The 12,391-nt window shown below is 40.7% G+C and overlaps 1 protein-coding gene across 3 annotated transcripts in view; it reads left to right on the top strand.

Moving 5' to 3' along the window:
* Positions 1-12,391, top strand: part of cadm2b (cell adhesion molecule 2b) — a 202,254-nt gene extending 189,863 nt beyond the window's left edge. The window contains exons 5-10 of one of the 3 annotated variants that reach the window (XM_074679639.1): positions 127-285; positions 569-659; positions 782-960; positions 8,563-8,589; positions 10,291-10,413; positions 10,495-12,391. In XM_074679639.1, coding sequence (XP_074535740.1) covers positions 127-285; positions 569-659; positions 782-960; positions 8,563-8,589; positions 10,291-10,413; positions 10,495-10,613 — 698 coding nt within the window. In that variant the 3' untranslated portion in view covers positions 10,614-12,391. The remainder of the gene's footprint in view (positions 1-126; positions 286-568; positions 660-781; positions 961-8,562; positions 8,590-10,290; positions 10,414-10,494) is intronic. The other 2 variants (XM_074679637.1, XM_074679638.1) reach the window with 2 other exon arrangements.

Genomic DNA, 12,391 nt, shown 5'->3' with positions numbered 1-12,391 from the left:
CGACCTGAGTTCTGTTTTGAAAAATAATTTCTTGCATGAGGCACTACCTCAAAAGCCAGGATCGCTCCAAATAAGAGTGTTAATCACATTTGGATGGCACTCATTTTTCATTTTCTGACCCTGCAGGAAACACGAAGGTGAATGCCACAGGAAAATCCTTCTCAGTGAGGAGCAGCCTCCAGTTCCAGGTTGACAGACGGGATGATGGCGTCGCCTACACCTGCAGCGTGGAGCATGTGTCTCTGCCCAACCCTTACATGACGACTGAGGTCCTGGAGGTCCACTGTGAGTGCAGCCACACACACCCAAGAGGGCTGGATTAGGCGTATGATTAGCATTGAGAAGAAAGACAAGGATTGAGATTACGTTTATGTCTGCAGGTTTAGCTTTGCATTTGCTCAGGATTAGAGCAGGATTAGTTCGCAGGTAAGGGATTAGTAGCAGGCAGAACAGGGATAGGGGCTCAAGCTAAGAGCTGCCCAGTGGGTAAAGAACTAACTACTGTTGTACTCTTCTCTCAAACAGAGTGCTGACATTTCATCAGGTTTCTTTTGTGTCTTTTCCACAGATGCTCCCCACCTGAAGATCACGCAGTCACTGATCATGCCACAGGAAGGGCAATATTTAAAACTGGAGTGTGAATCCATAGGCAACCCAATGTAAGTCGACTTTCATTCACAGCTTTGATTCTGGGTCTTTCTTTTATTTTATTTTTTAAACACAGGATAAATTTTAAAAAAGCATCAAGAGAAACATAAAACATCGTTATTTTCTCTTCCAGACCCGAGCCAGTGCTGTGGTCGAAAGACGGAGGGGAGCTGCCAGACATCGAGCGTATGATTGTGGAGGGCAGGGAACTAACCATCACCACGCTAAACAAAACAGACAACGGTACATACCGCTGCGAGGCCAGCAACCACCTGGGGACCAGCACTGCTGAATATAAACTGTTTGTATATGGTGAGTACAGAAATGAAGAGTCTGTTTTTATTGATTATCAGTTTTGCTGTCACTTTAGATTCCAGGCAGAGTGCTCGTCCGTCTCTGAAGACATGTCAGTTTGTTAGAGCTTTCTCCTGCAGAGAGAAGAAGGGTTTGTTGTTATTTTGATTTAAAGTCTCATGCCATTTCTCTCCACATCTGAAAGGTTTAAAAGATTTCCAGTTGAGATGTTATTTTTGTGTGATCACAAAGTTACAGATGATTGATTTGAAAAGTTTCAAATGCACGACCTCCAAATCTCTGATGATGAAACACAGCCTCCTTGATCTTTTTCAGACGACTTTTCTTTTTTCAAGACAACTTTTTGAAGGATTTATCTGTTTAGTGTTACTCACAGCCCAGTGCTCTGACATGTGCAGTAAATCCTGGTTATGTTCCATCAGTGCTCATCTACCAACTCCAGCCTTACCAAGCAGAGCTAATGTAACCTCACCCCACATTTTATGTGCTGCGTTTCCCTTACACCTATTTGCAAAATAAAAGTGATATTTCTAATGTTTCCATTACAACTAGAATTGTACACAACTTGAGTAAAATAATACATGACGTCCAGATGCCAATAATGATGCAGATTCGTGAACATTAGTGTTTTTATTCCCTGGTCAAACTATCGGCTGTGATCACGCCAACTCAAAACAGGCAGGAACAAAACATTGAATGAAAATCATCATCTCCAGCTCGCCTGCTTCCTCTCACACACCCACACACACACCTCCGCCCCTCCGTCCTGCTGCTCTCTGACCCGCTCACAGCCTTCCTGATGCCTTCACTACTGATGGTCAAAAACACAAACATCTGCACTGGACACACAACTAATAGCAGAGCTGTTACAATATGAACACCAGAGTCCATATGTGTGGCAGTGGACTTGTATGAGGAGCTAAGGGAGGGGCGTCGTTATGACAACGCAACACATTTTTGCAAAAAAGGTGTTTCCATTGCACTTTTGTGATAAAGTTCAATGATGAAACTAGCAAAACTGGAAATTTCTGTGTTTTTATTGCGATATTTTGGTTTTGTGCAATTCTAGGTGTACTGGAAATGTAGCTATTGATAGACTCTCAATTTTGAATGGACCACTGCAGAATAACTGCTGCATGTGGACTTAAATAGACATCATCACAAACAGCTTAACCTGTGATTTAGCTTCATCACTGTTTAGCTTTCTTCTGCTCTTCAGTCATTTTTCTTCTCACCAGTCCAGCTCCAGTATCTGCCATTACTCTTAAATAAATCCAAGAAATCCCTTCCAGCAGAGAAAAAAAGACAGATCTTGCTACCCACTGCTAAACTTTGCTGGCCAGAGTACTGTCATTGTAGAAACTTTTGGACTATGAGCTGAACAGATTTGTGTTCTTCTGGGAAAAACGACCTGACCACAGATCCTGAGAAATAACATTTAGAAATAACTGATTTTGTTGCTGTTAGTCTCATTTGGATTATTGCTGGTGCCCCTTGGCCAAGTTGTGTTTGTAGGTCAAAAAAAAGAAAAATATGAACAGGCAAATGAATATATCTTAAGATCACTTGTAAAGTTCTGACAGGGTTTTTAAAGGAAGAGTCTGCAGAATTTATCTAAAAAAATTAAAAAGTCAACTATAACAGGAATCATCCTGCTCAACCATCACTTCTGGGCCTCCATGCTTGTGTCAGTGCCTGTTTCTGCCTCGAACCCTCTCCTCTGGCTGTGGGGATGTTTCTGGGCAGAGAGTAAGTAGAGTCAGTGTGGTGACATCAGCCAATCACAGTGCGCACAGTGCGCCCAGTGTGAAAGTGACTTCGCATTTTGATTAGCGAGTAGAAGAAGCTATCCCGAGCAGCTAAGATAGTGGACAGGGCATGAATCATAAACAAACACAACTAAAGTGAAACAAAGCACCAAACAGATAATGTTTTTCACTTAATGAGGGTGAAGCTTGGCTCGACTTTTCACTCGCTTTTAGGCGCTTGAGTTGGCTTTCTGCTAACCAGGTATGCATCAAATAACCCAGTGATTAGCTTGTGCTAACATGTTAAGTCAGGTGCATGTCTCTCAAGTTTCTCCCAGGTAGAAACATGATGCTGCAGGTGGTTGCTGGGCTAGTGAGTGGTCACTGTAGGAGGCACTGGGTGTGGGCTGCCGCTGGCACTGAGCCGAGGAGGGGGAGGAGCCAAGTTTGACTGTTGTGTTTACTAACAAGTAATAAAAATTCCTGCAGACCCTAACTTTAAGATGTTGGAAAAACTTATCATGTAGCTGTTGAATAACTCAAAGCTATTGTGCTAATTTGAACAGATTTTTGATTAAAAATCTCTGAAATTCACCATGATACAAAACCATAACTTATCCAGCACACTTGTAGGTTGAAATAATGAAATAAAGTTACATTATTTTCAGATCCAAATGATGTTAGAAAATTATCTGCATGCTAACATCACTTTCTACAGATTTCCCCCAAAATGTGTCTCAAGGCTGTGTTTTGGCTTGTTCAGATTATCCCAGTTTACCTCACTGTACTTTTATTTTCCACACATTGCTCTGCAGGTTTAGCTCTGCGCTGTCCCTGTGTGAAAACAAAGAGGGAAAAAGTGTTAAGGATGCAGAATTTAGCTTCCCAGTACCGCCTGGAGAAGAGATAAGTTAATCCCGAGACAGTGGAGCTGCTGAGAGAATAAAGCCAGTATGGTGCAGGAAATGGATCATTAAGGCCTCTGCAGCACATGTTTATAATGTTTATCAAATATAGCCAAGTAGAAACACAAAAACAAGGACAGAGTATTAAAACTCTACATGGATTTATTTGGTTCAGTTTTGCCAATTAAATAGTCCGACAAAACAGGGCTGTTTGTTCAGAACGACTTGGATCAGCTCAGACGTGGACTCATTCAGACACACAGTCGGTGGAGGCACGGCAGCTTCTTTGTTGGGTTTTAAAAGGGAACATTTTCGGGGTGAGGAGGTCTTCTTTGGGTTCAAAAGGAGAGAAAAGAAGATGACATGTCTGTCTTCTCAACCCTTGTCACCCTGAGTCTCTTTCTTATCGCGCTCATTGTGTTATATTAGCAGCCAAGTCCAGCTTCCCCACAGCGAACCAAAGTTTTAATCCCTATGATTGACGCTCAGGGTGTATTAAATTAGTTGACAGAGCCTGGGTCGTTAAAATTCTTCATGTTTAGTACCGAGCAGTAACTTCGAAGCACTGCTCTCACACCTTACACAAAGGTCCTGGTTACTCGGGAAGGATGAAAAATTGAGTCAAGCAGTTAAAAGATGTGCGAGACGGGCTCATTTCCACTGATGATGACAGTCATTCTTCAGAGCCGCACCGTGTCTGGCTGAATTCTTCCCGGGTCTCTCCGGATCGTCTCAGCCTCTAAGCCTAATTTGCTAATGACAGGAGAGCTGAGAAGCAATAAATGTCATCGCTCCGCTGCAATTTATCACCGTCTGCAATTATGCTCCTTAATACACTGTATTAAATAAAGCAAAGAAATGGCGTATGAAAATTACTCCGAGTGAGATGTTAGAGCGATGGTAACAGATAGCAGTTTAGTTAAATGCAGTTTGGAAATAACTGCATCTGTGCAGCTTCTAAGCTCCTCTGTGTCACATTTTACTGCTTTACTTTACATTTTGTGATAAAATGCATGTCACCTGATGATTTTATGGTTGATTTACCCATGATGCATACTTCATATTTTATACCTTCCCAGTATGGTTCAGATCAGTTTTGACCTGGACCAAGAAATCCCTGGAAGTAAGTTCCTAAACCAAATTTTATAATACAGAACTATTTAAACTGTACAAAGAGCTCATTTAACATAAATAAACATGGTTAATCCTTAAAAATGTTTGAGATACCAGGTAGAGTTTTTTTTAGGTTGTACATTTGTTTTTGGAGTCCTCAGTGGGGTGCTGAGAGTAAAATTTCAGTCACTGTTTAATTGAAGATGTGTTCACTTTTCTTGCATTAAGCTTGTTTTTCTTTCATTTGAGACCAAAATTCATGCAAAACAGAATGTTCTATATACTTGTTAAAAAGGAGTACACATAAAAAAAAAATCTTAAATCTAAATTTAGGTACTAAAATCTAGATCTTAAATCTAAATAGTAAATCTAAATCTTAATCTTCAATCGTGGCAAAGTGTTAAGCTAAATGTTGCTTAAATTATGCAAAGTAGGCAGGTCAGCATCTGTCTTCCACATCCCCTGCAGTTACCCATATGATCACTCCTATTTGTTTTACGATTTCCCCTGTTTTGAGATTCCCACATGACCCTTTGAAGACCAGCAGATGTCTGTCTTTGCAGGTAACTGGGCAAATGTTGGAACACAGGCAGTCCCATAACAGTTTTGAGGTCCCCTTCCCCCCAACTCTGTCACCACTGTCCTATGAAAAAAGACGTACAAACAAACATGAACAGTTTCACCATTCCAAGATACCCTACAGCAACCATTTTCCTTGACTTGACCCACACTGCTAGGTCTAAAATCCGTCAAGTTAGGTAGGGATCAAATTTGACCCAAAACAGCCCAAATGTACAAAAAAATGTAGCACTTGTACAAAAACATGAAACATGAAATATTAAAATGTTTGGATTTTTGTATTTTTTGGATCTCTTTAGGGAAAGTTATCAAGTTTCAGGCTAAAACAATGACAGGTTCAATTTACTGCTGTTAACTGGTAAAAGTATGCCAGTTTGCAAGGGTTAAGTGCTGAGGAAATTTCAAGAATCTTGACCACTTGATGAAGATGACTGATGGAACTGAGGCGCTATCTGCTTCACCCATGTACCTTAAAATGTATTAATCTGACTTCATACTCCTCTCACCTCTTTCCGTGCAGTTCGTTGATGAGGGAAGAACTTCAGGAGACGGCCTGGTTCTTATGGCCCTTTTCCACTCGCACGCCTTGGCCCTACTCTACTCGGCCTGACTGTACTTGTGATGGTTTTCCACTAGCCCTGTTCTTTGACCGAGGGGGGCGGGGGGTCGCCACAAAACAGCTGGTCGTCCACGTCATTTTGAGCGCAACACAACAATCGCAAACAATGAAGGGCTTGGAGGCAGTAGTATACTAGCTTCTCGGTCTGTGGCTTTTTGCCACAAACCGAATGAAAGAGGAAAGCAGAAAAAGGCTGCAGGCGGGTGGCTCTCGTCCTCTTATGTCCTGTCTTGTATTGGGCGTTGCGCTCATGACTCATTGATGACGATATTGTCTGACCAATCAGTCGCCGGCAGTCGGTGACTTCATGTTTTAGTATCGACTCGGCTCGCTTTGAACCAGAGCAGAGTAGGTTCTAAAACTAGCTTGTTTTTGGAGGTACCAGGCCCATGGAAACACGGCGCAAATCGAGAAGGGCTGAGTAGAGTAAGGCTAAGGAGTGCTGGTGGAAAAGGACCATTAGTTAAACAAATTTATCAACAATACGTCAAGAATTTGCACTTACAGAAATCTATGGGTTCAGGTTACGCAGCCCTGACTTCAACAATATGTGCTGGGTCAGTTCACAAAGTCTGTTATACACATCTTCCTATGATCTCTTCATTTATTGTAATTGCTTTAACTGAAACATATTCCTAATCTCTACAAAAGTAAATTACTGAATTGAATTATTAGAGTTACACACACACATAATTGATTCTTTTTATTATTGGGCACAAGCATTAGCTTCACTTGTGGTCACTCCCTACTCTGGATGCTCCATGCTCCAAGTGTCCTGCAATGCATACATAAGCTATATATTCTTACAAGACTAAGTAGACTCAGATGGGTTAAGTTGAAATAGTTAACAAAGCTCGGCCGAGGACAGGTGACAGATAGTAAACATGGGTGCCTAGTGTAGGGCATAGTCAATTCTGACAGACCAATCCGAGTGCTCAGTATTTATCGTTCCTGAGATTAGGATTGCTTTGTCTATCTATGAGCCAATGGGTTCAGCTTAGCTTGGGATCTCAATGTGTGAAACAGTGTTCAAGGAGACGGGAATGTGTGAATCCGATCCAACTCAGACTGGGGACACACTGCCATATAAAGGCAAATTACAGAATTAACTAGATGCATAAAACAATTTGAAAATTCCACTACATTAAGTCATTTGTACTTCTTTTAATTGTGATTTTTTTCTATTTTTTTAAGACAAGACTCAACCCTTTGCATCTCCCACATTCAGTAATTCACTTTTCACAGTTTCATTTTCCCCAAAGTTTCCTCATAATGAGCCCGAGCCCCCCACAGGGACGTTTGTTTTTGCCCCCCATTGTTCCTTTTTTCATCACCACCTTAATGCCTCCATCTTTAGCTCACTCCTCCTCCGTTCTTCCAATCTTTTAACGCCGACATCCCCGCACCAGGCGCAGGCAGTCACAGCTGCCTTCGCAGGTCTACTTACATCCCCCCCATGGCCCCGCCTCAACGCTCCATGCACTCACAAACATGACACTGTTGATGATTGATGAGCTAACAACCAGGCTTTGAGCTAGAAAATAGCATTGTTTTACTGGATGAATTCAATACTCTGTCTATTTTCTGTCTTTCCTCTCTGCTTTTGTTTTTTTTACACACAACGCTGCTGCCTCAGCCGCATTTTTATTACTGCTTCTGATTGGATTTATTTTTGGTTGCTAACAATGAGCCACTGCAGCACATCAGGTTTTTTTTTACTGTTAGTCAACCATTGCTTAAATTTACATATTTGCAGGAGCAGAAAATAGAAGACCTGAGAGTGTTTATATTCTGTTATGAGGCTCATTACGAGCAAACAATCAGAGCACATGCAATCACCTCTGAATGATGTTTATCGAAACGACATGCTCTGTGTGCTTACTTCACTTCACGTCTTCTAATGGAATTAGAGTTGTTGTGTGTGACTTTGAACAGGCTCGTTGTTTCCCTTAATAGGCAAAAGAGCTTCAGTAGAGCATGTAGTATTTTTAAGAAAACATGAGGGGTACTTACGTTTGGGATGGATTTTAATTTGATATTCAACAACAACCCTCAATGGAGCCCTGTTTGGTCTGCTTGTAAAAAGACAAATTCTGTTCGATTTAGCATTTTTCAGAAATAAAGTCACCTGAAGAGGATGCTTGCTCTTTTTTTTTTTTCAAAGGGTCTGTCGTTGCTTTATTCCCTCTAGTTTGGAGATATCTGTCCACAAAACAATAATGGTCAACAGGTTTTCATTTGATGTTAGAATCGTTTAAAAAAATGAACCACAGATTTTTATTTCTCAGAGCAGAAACTAGAATATCTGCTACACGCTTCGAGACGTGAGCAAGCAAGTCTCAGCGTGTGTGCTTTTCTTCCTCATCCTGTCCTGTTGATGTATCTTGTGCTGCTCTCTCTGTGACCTTTCCAGTAACTCCAGTTAAGCATTCATTTGCCTCTGACAGCGAGCTTGGCTTACCTACCGTCACTTCTGCACGCTGTCGAAGTAAACAATGGACAAAAAGAAAAGAAAGAAAAATAGACCATGCTAATATCTCATGTTTCCTTTGAACTTTGTGGTCACCTTCTTTATCACGGTGTTGTTCCCCTCGTCTTCCCCTACTGCTGTCAATGTCTGCAACCATGGCAACAGCCAAAGACTTTCCAGGGCCTACAACAGGTAAATATCCCACTAGCAGTCATTGCAAGCCAGATTAACAGTGTGTGATGTTGGATCTGGATTTGGGTCAGGACACATCACGACCTCCACCCAGCATGAGCCAAACCATCACCATGCATGGATGCTCACTCTGCTGACACCAGCTGCTTTGTCTCCAGCCACGTCACAGGCTGCATAAGTTATCACACAGTATGTTTCTGTTTGGGTTGGTGTTTACTCACTGGATAGGTGGATCGATCTGAGCGGAGCTGGCTTGGAGGTGGAATCTGTGCCTGTGTGTAAATCTTTGATTTTAGATCATGTGGTTAGAGCTGAAACGGGAGAGGAAATTCTTTAAATTTCACATTTCTGATCACACTGTTATGAATCTTTGTGCATGGCAGTGATATTGTTGCTATCTGTAAGAGGATCTGAGTTGAAAATTTGTCAGATACTGGAAAAACTGAATCACCCTGTGCTCCTGAGTTATCCTTATTTGTGTGGAAGTTTGTTTGATTTTCTTGTTTCATCTTGATGTTTTGTCAAATTTGTTTCAATTTCTGAGTCTCTCTTGTGATGTTGCCTCGACATAAACAGAGTGTTTACTTCCACTGTGAGATGAAGCGTATATGGCTAATTTTTGTTGATGTGACAAGTTCAGCAGCTGTGCACAAGCAGTTTGGCTTGTGTCGCCCCTGTAAGCTGTTTTTTTTTTGTTTGTTTTTAGCAGCTGTGTGTGATATCAGAAATGCTTATGCTCCTTGTTGACAGTGGAATCAGCCGCACGGATCATTAAATCCATCCACATAAACCGAAATAGTTGACCAACTTTTTGTTCCCTTCAAAGTTTGAAGCGCCTGTTTGTTTTTTTTTCCAGTCCCTGATAAAAGTATGGTGGTGGTTCTATTCTGCATGGAGTAATGAATAATAAACTGCATGATTCATGTCTTCACTCTTTTTTCAACGTCCCACACTTTTGGTTGCTGGAAATGAGGGTTACATTTCTTTAACAGAGCCGTATAACGAGGTTTGTAGCAACATCCCCGCCGTCATTTCCCAGGGTCACTTTGCACAAGTGAGCACCGAGCCATAGCCATTCATCAGCTTGAGATAATGAGAGCACACAAGGTGCACAGTAAAGACGCAGCCACTTACAGTTTATTACAGGACAGACACAAAGGCATGCTCCTGCTTGGGAAACCTTCAGCTCGCTCTCTGCCCGCAGGACTCCTGATGTTAAATAACACTTATTTAAAAAAACCTGCTCCTCAGCGGCAGAATCAGGCAGCAAGCGAGAGGAGCGCACAAAAGAAAGCATGTGTGCAGGCTTTGGCAAAAACACTACAACATCATTCAAAGCTAGACCTCAATTTTCTGACAGTGTTTTGCTTTGCTAATTCCACATTTTCTGAATTGTGCAGCGATTCGTGGCATTTCAAATAATTATTTCTTTTCTACCTTAATTCGAGCACTTCAAAGCAGCAATGCCAGGTTGTACCACATGAGACACAGACTCATTTGGGAATGTTGTGCTTTGTGTGTTCAAGCTACATCTGCAGTTTTCAGGATAATTGCAGGTGTAAAATATTTTCATTGCTGTTTGAGAAATGTCTACAGCTGCATCTGACAACATCTGAACGTCTTGCAGGTGTTAAAATAATCTCTTCCTTCCTCTCCTTTCCTCTCCTTTCCTTTCCCTCTCTATCTCTGTGCCTGTTACAGATCCTAACGCTTTAGGACAACATGGACCCGACCACGCTTTAATCGGCGGGGTTGTTGCAGTCGTGGTCTTCATCACTTTGTGTCTGATAATAGTTCTCGGACGATATCTGGCCAGACATAAAGGTAAAGCAGCTCACCTTGAATAAAACTTCTTTATCTTGGATTAAATGTTGTTTGACTTCATGTGACTCTGTGTGCCCACAGGAACGTACCTAACACACGAGGCGAAAGGAGCAGAGGACGCCCCGGACGCAGACACAGCCATCATCAACGCAGAGGGAAACCATGTGCACGCAGAGGAAAAGAAAGAGTATTTCATCTAGACTCCTGTCCCTCTTTTTTTCCTTTCTTTTATGACCACTTTCGACAGCAGACATGCAAATTTAAAGCTGCTTCGGTTTCACCACGCGATCACGATTCCTTTCCTGACTTATTCTTTTGTCTCCTCCACAAAGCTCATGCTTGGATATGCTCCTTTTCAAAGCATTCACTGACACTATAGCCTTCTCTTTCTGTAATCGCTGTAAACCATGTACAATTGGATTGTTTCCATTTCAGTTTCACGGTGCCTAAATGCTGTACATTTCTCTGCATTCCTTTCTATGCTTGCATTTTTTTTGTCCTCTACTTCTTTTACTTTACCTGTTGTTCAACTCTTTCGCAGATTTTTTAAAAACCTTGAACCGAGAAGAAATGTGCTTAAACGAAAAAGTGGAGTCTTAAAGTTGTAGATCTCAAACTGCTTCTAAAGCAATGTATGTTAATTTTATCCCGTTTTCACTTTAACTTCAAGAGAGTCTTTTTAAAGTTTCTCTGCATTCACAAAGTCATCCTGACAGGACAAAAAAAATAGAAGCACAATCCATGTGATTGTCTCAAGATAAAATCCAGCCCCTCTCAACAGCGTCTGTATATTCCTGCATCGATTTATTTTCTCATGTTCCTTCTTCTTTTTTTTTTTGTACCGACAGAGAACAAGTTAGAAAATTAAAGCACAACAGTCTGAGGACTAACACGGTGGGAAAACACATCAACTGTTTCTTGTCTCAGGATTCACTTTGAGTCTAGATGGAGAGATGGGTTCTGACACGTGATAATGATTTCAGTTTGCTTACCGTTATCGTCATGGGTGAGGAACTTTAGTTTTTTTGTTGGTGATTTGACGTTAGATCCAGACTGAGTGAGTGGAACCTGGTTCGGGTTCATTCTTTACGTTGAATTTTATTAAACAACTATGCTCAATGTGTGGGTATTTTGCTGTAAGATACTTTGCTAACGTGAATATTGGTGAACAATATTGTTGAATCTTGGGATCCCTGATACATTGCAATTTGTATATTAGCATATACAGTATTTAAAGTCAAGTGCTCATTTTTCCCATTTTATCCAACAGGAGGTGGTTTTTGCCTGATGGCGTGTAAATAATGTGTAAGTACTCAATTTTAGTAAAAGATCAAACTCTGGTTATAGATTCAGCTCTTCTTAGTTCACGTCACTTTGATGAGATTGTTTTCACACTTTGAGGATTTTTTTTCAAACAGGGATTCTGATGACTTGCTGAAAATGTAAAAAAAAAAAAATCTGGTCAAAAATCTATGTATTTATTATTATGATTGATTGACATTTATTATATAGTAATATATTGATTGATATTATTGCTGTTACTAAAGTAGTTGTCTGACATTAACTTTTCCATTTTATAATTCTGTAATTTATCATGAAACAATACAAGGATCACCGTTATGGCCTTTGAGTTTGCTGCAAACAGTACTAATGACATGTTGAGGCATTGGTGAATCAGACATCCCCTCACTGTAAAAAGTCACTGTATCAAAGACATCTGAACACATTGCCAATGCTCATACATGTTATTTTTGTTAGTTCAATATGATGCTATAAATAACTCATTTTGTACAAAGTTTTAATGGCTGTAATTTATTTGCTTTTTATGGGGGATGTGTGAGGTTTGCTTTTTTTCTCAGTATTGAATATTCATTTTTCAACTATGCCACTGTAAAAAAAAAAAAAGAAAAAAGAGAAAAGAAAAAGAGAGACAAAGTGCGGATTAAAATATGAACAACTTGAAAACTGCCATTTTGTT

This window comes from Halichoeres trimaculatus, unplaced genomic scaffold (genome assembly GCF_033239565.1).
Source record: "Halichoeres trimaculatus isolate MK-OKI-2021-1 unplaced genomic scaffold, fHalTri1.1 fHalTri1_scaffold_9, whole genome shotgun sequence".
NCBI classification, from domain to species: Eukaryota; Metazoa; Chordata; class Actinopteri; order Labriformes; family Labridae; genus Halichoeres; species Halichoeres trimaculatus.
Note: the sequence above shows the minus strand (reverse complement) of the source record. Positions and strands in the feature narration are given on the sequence as shown.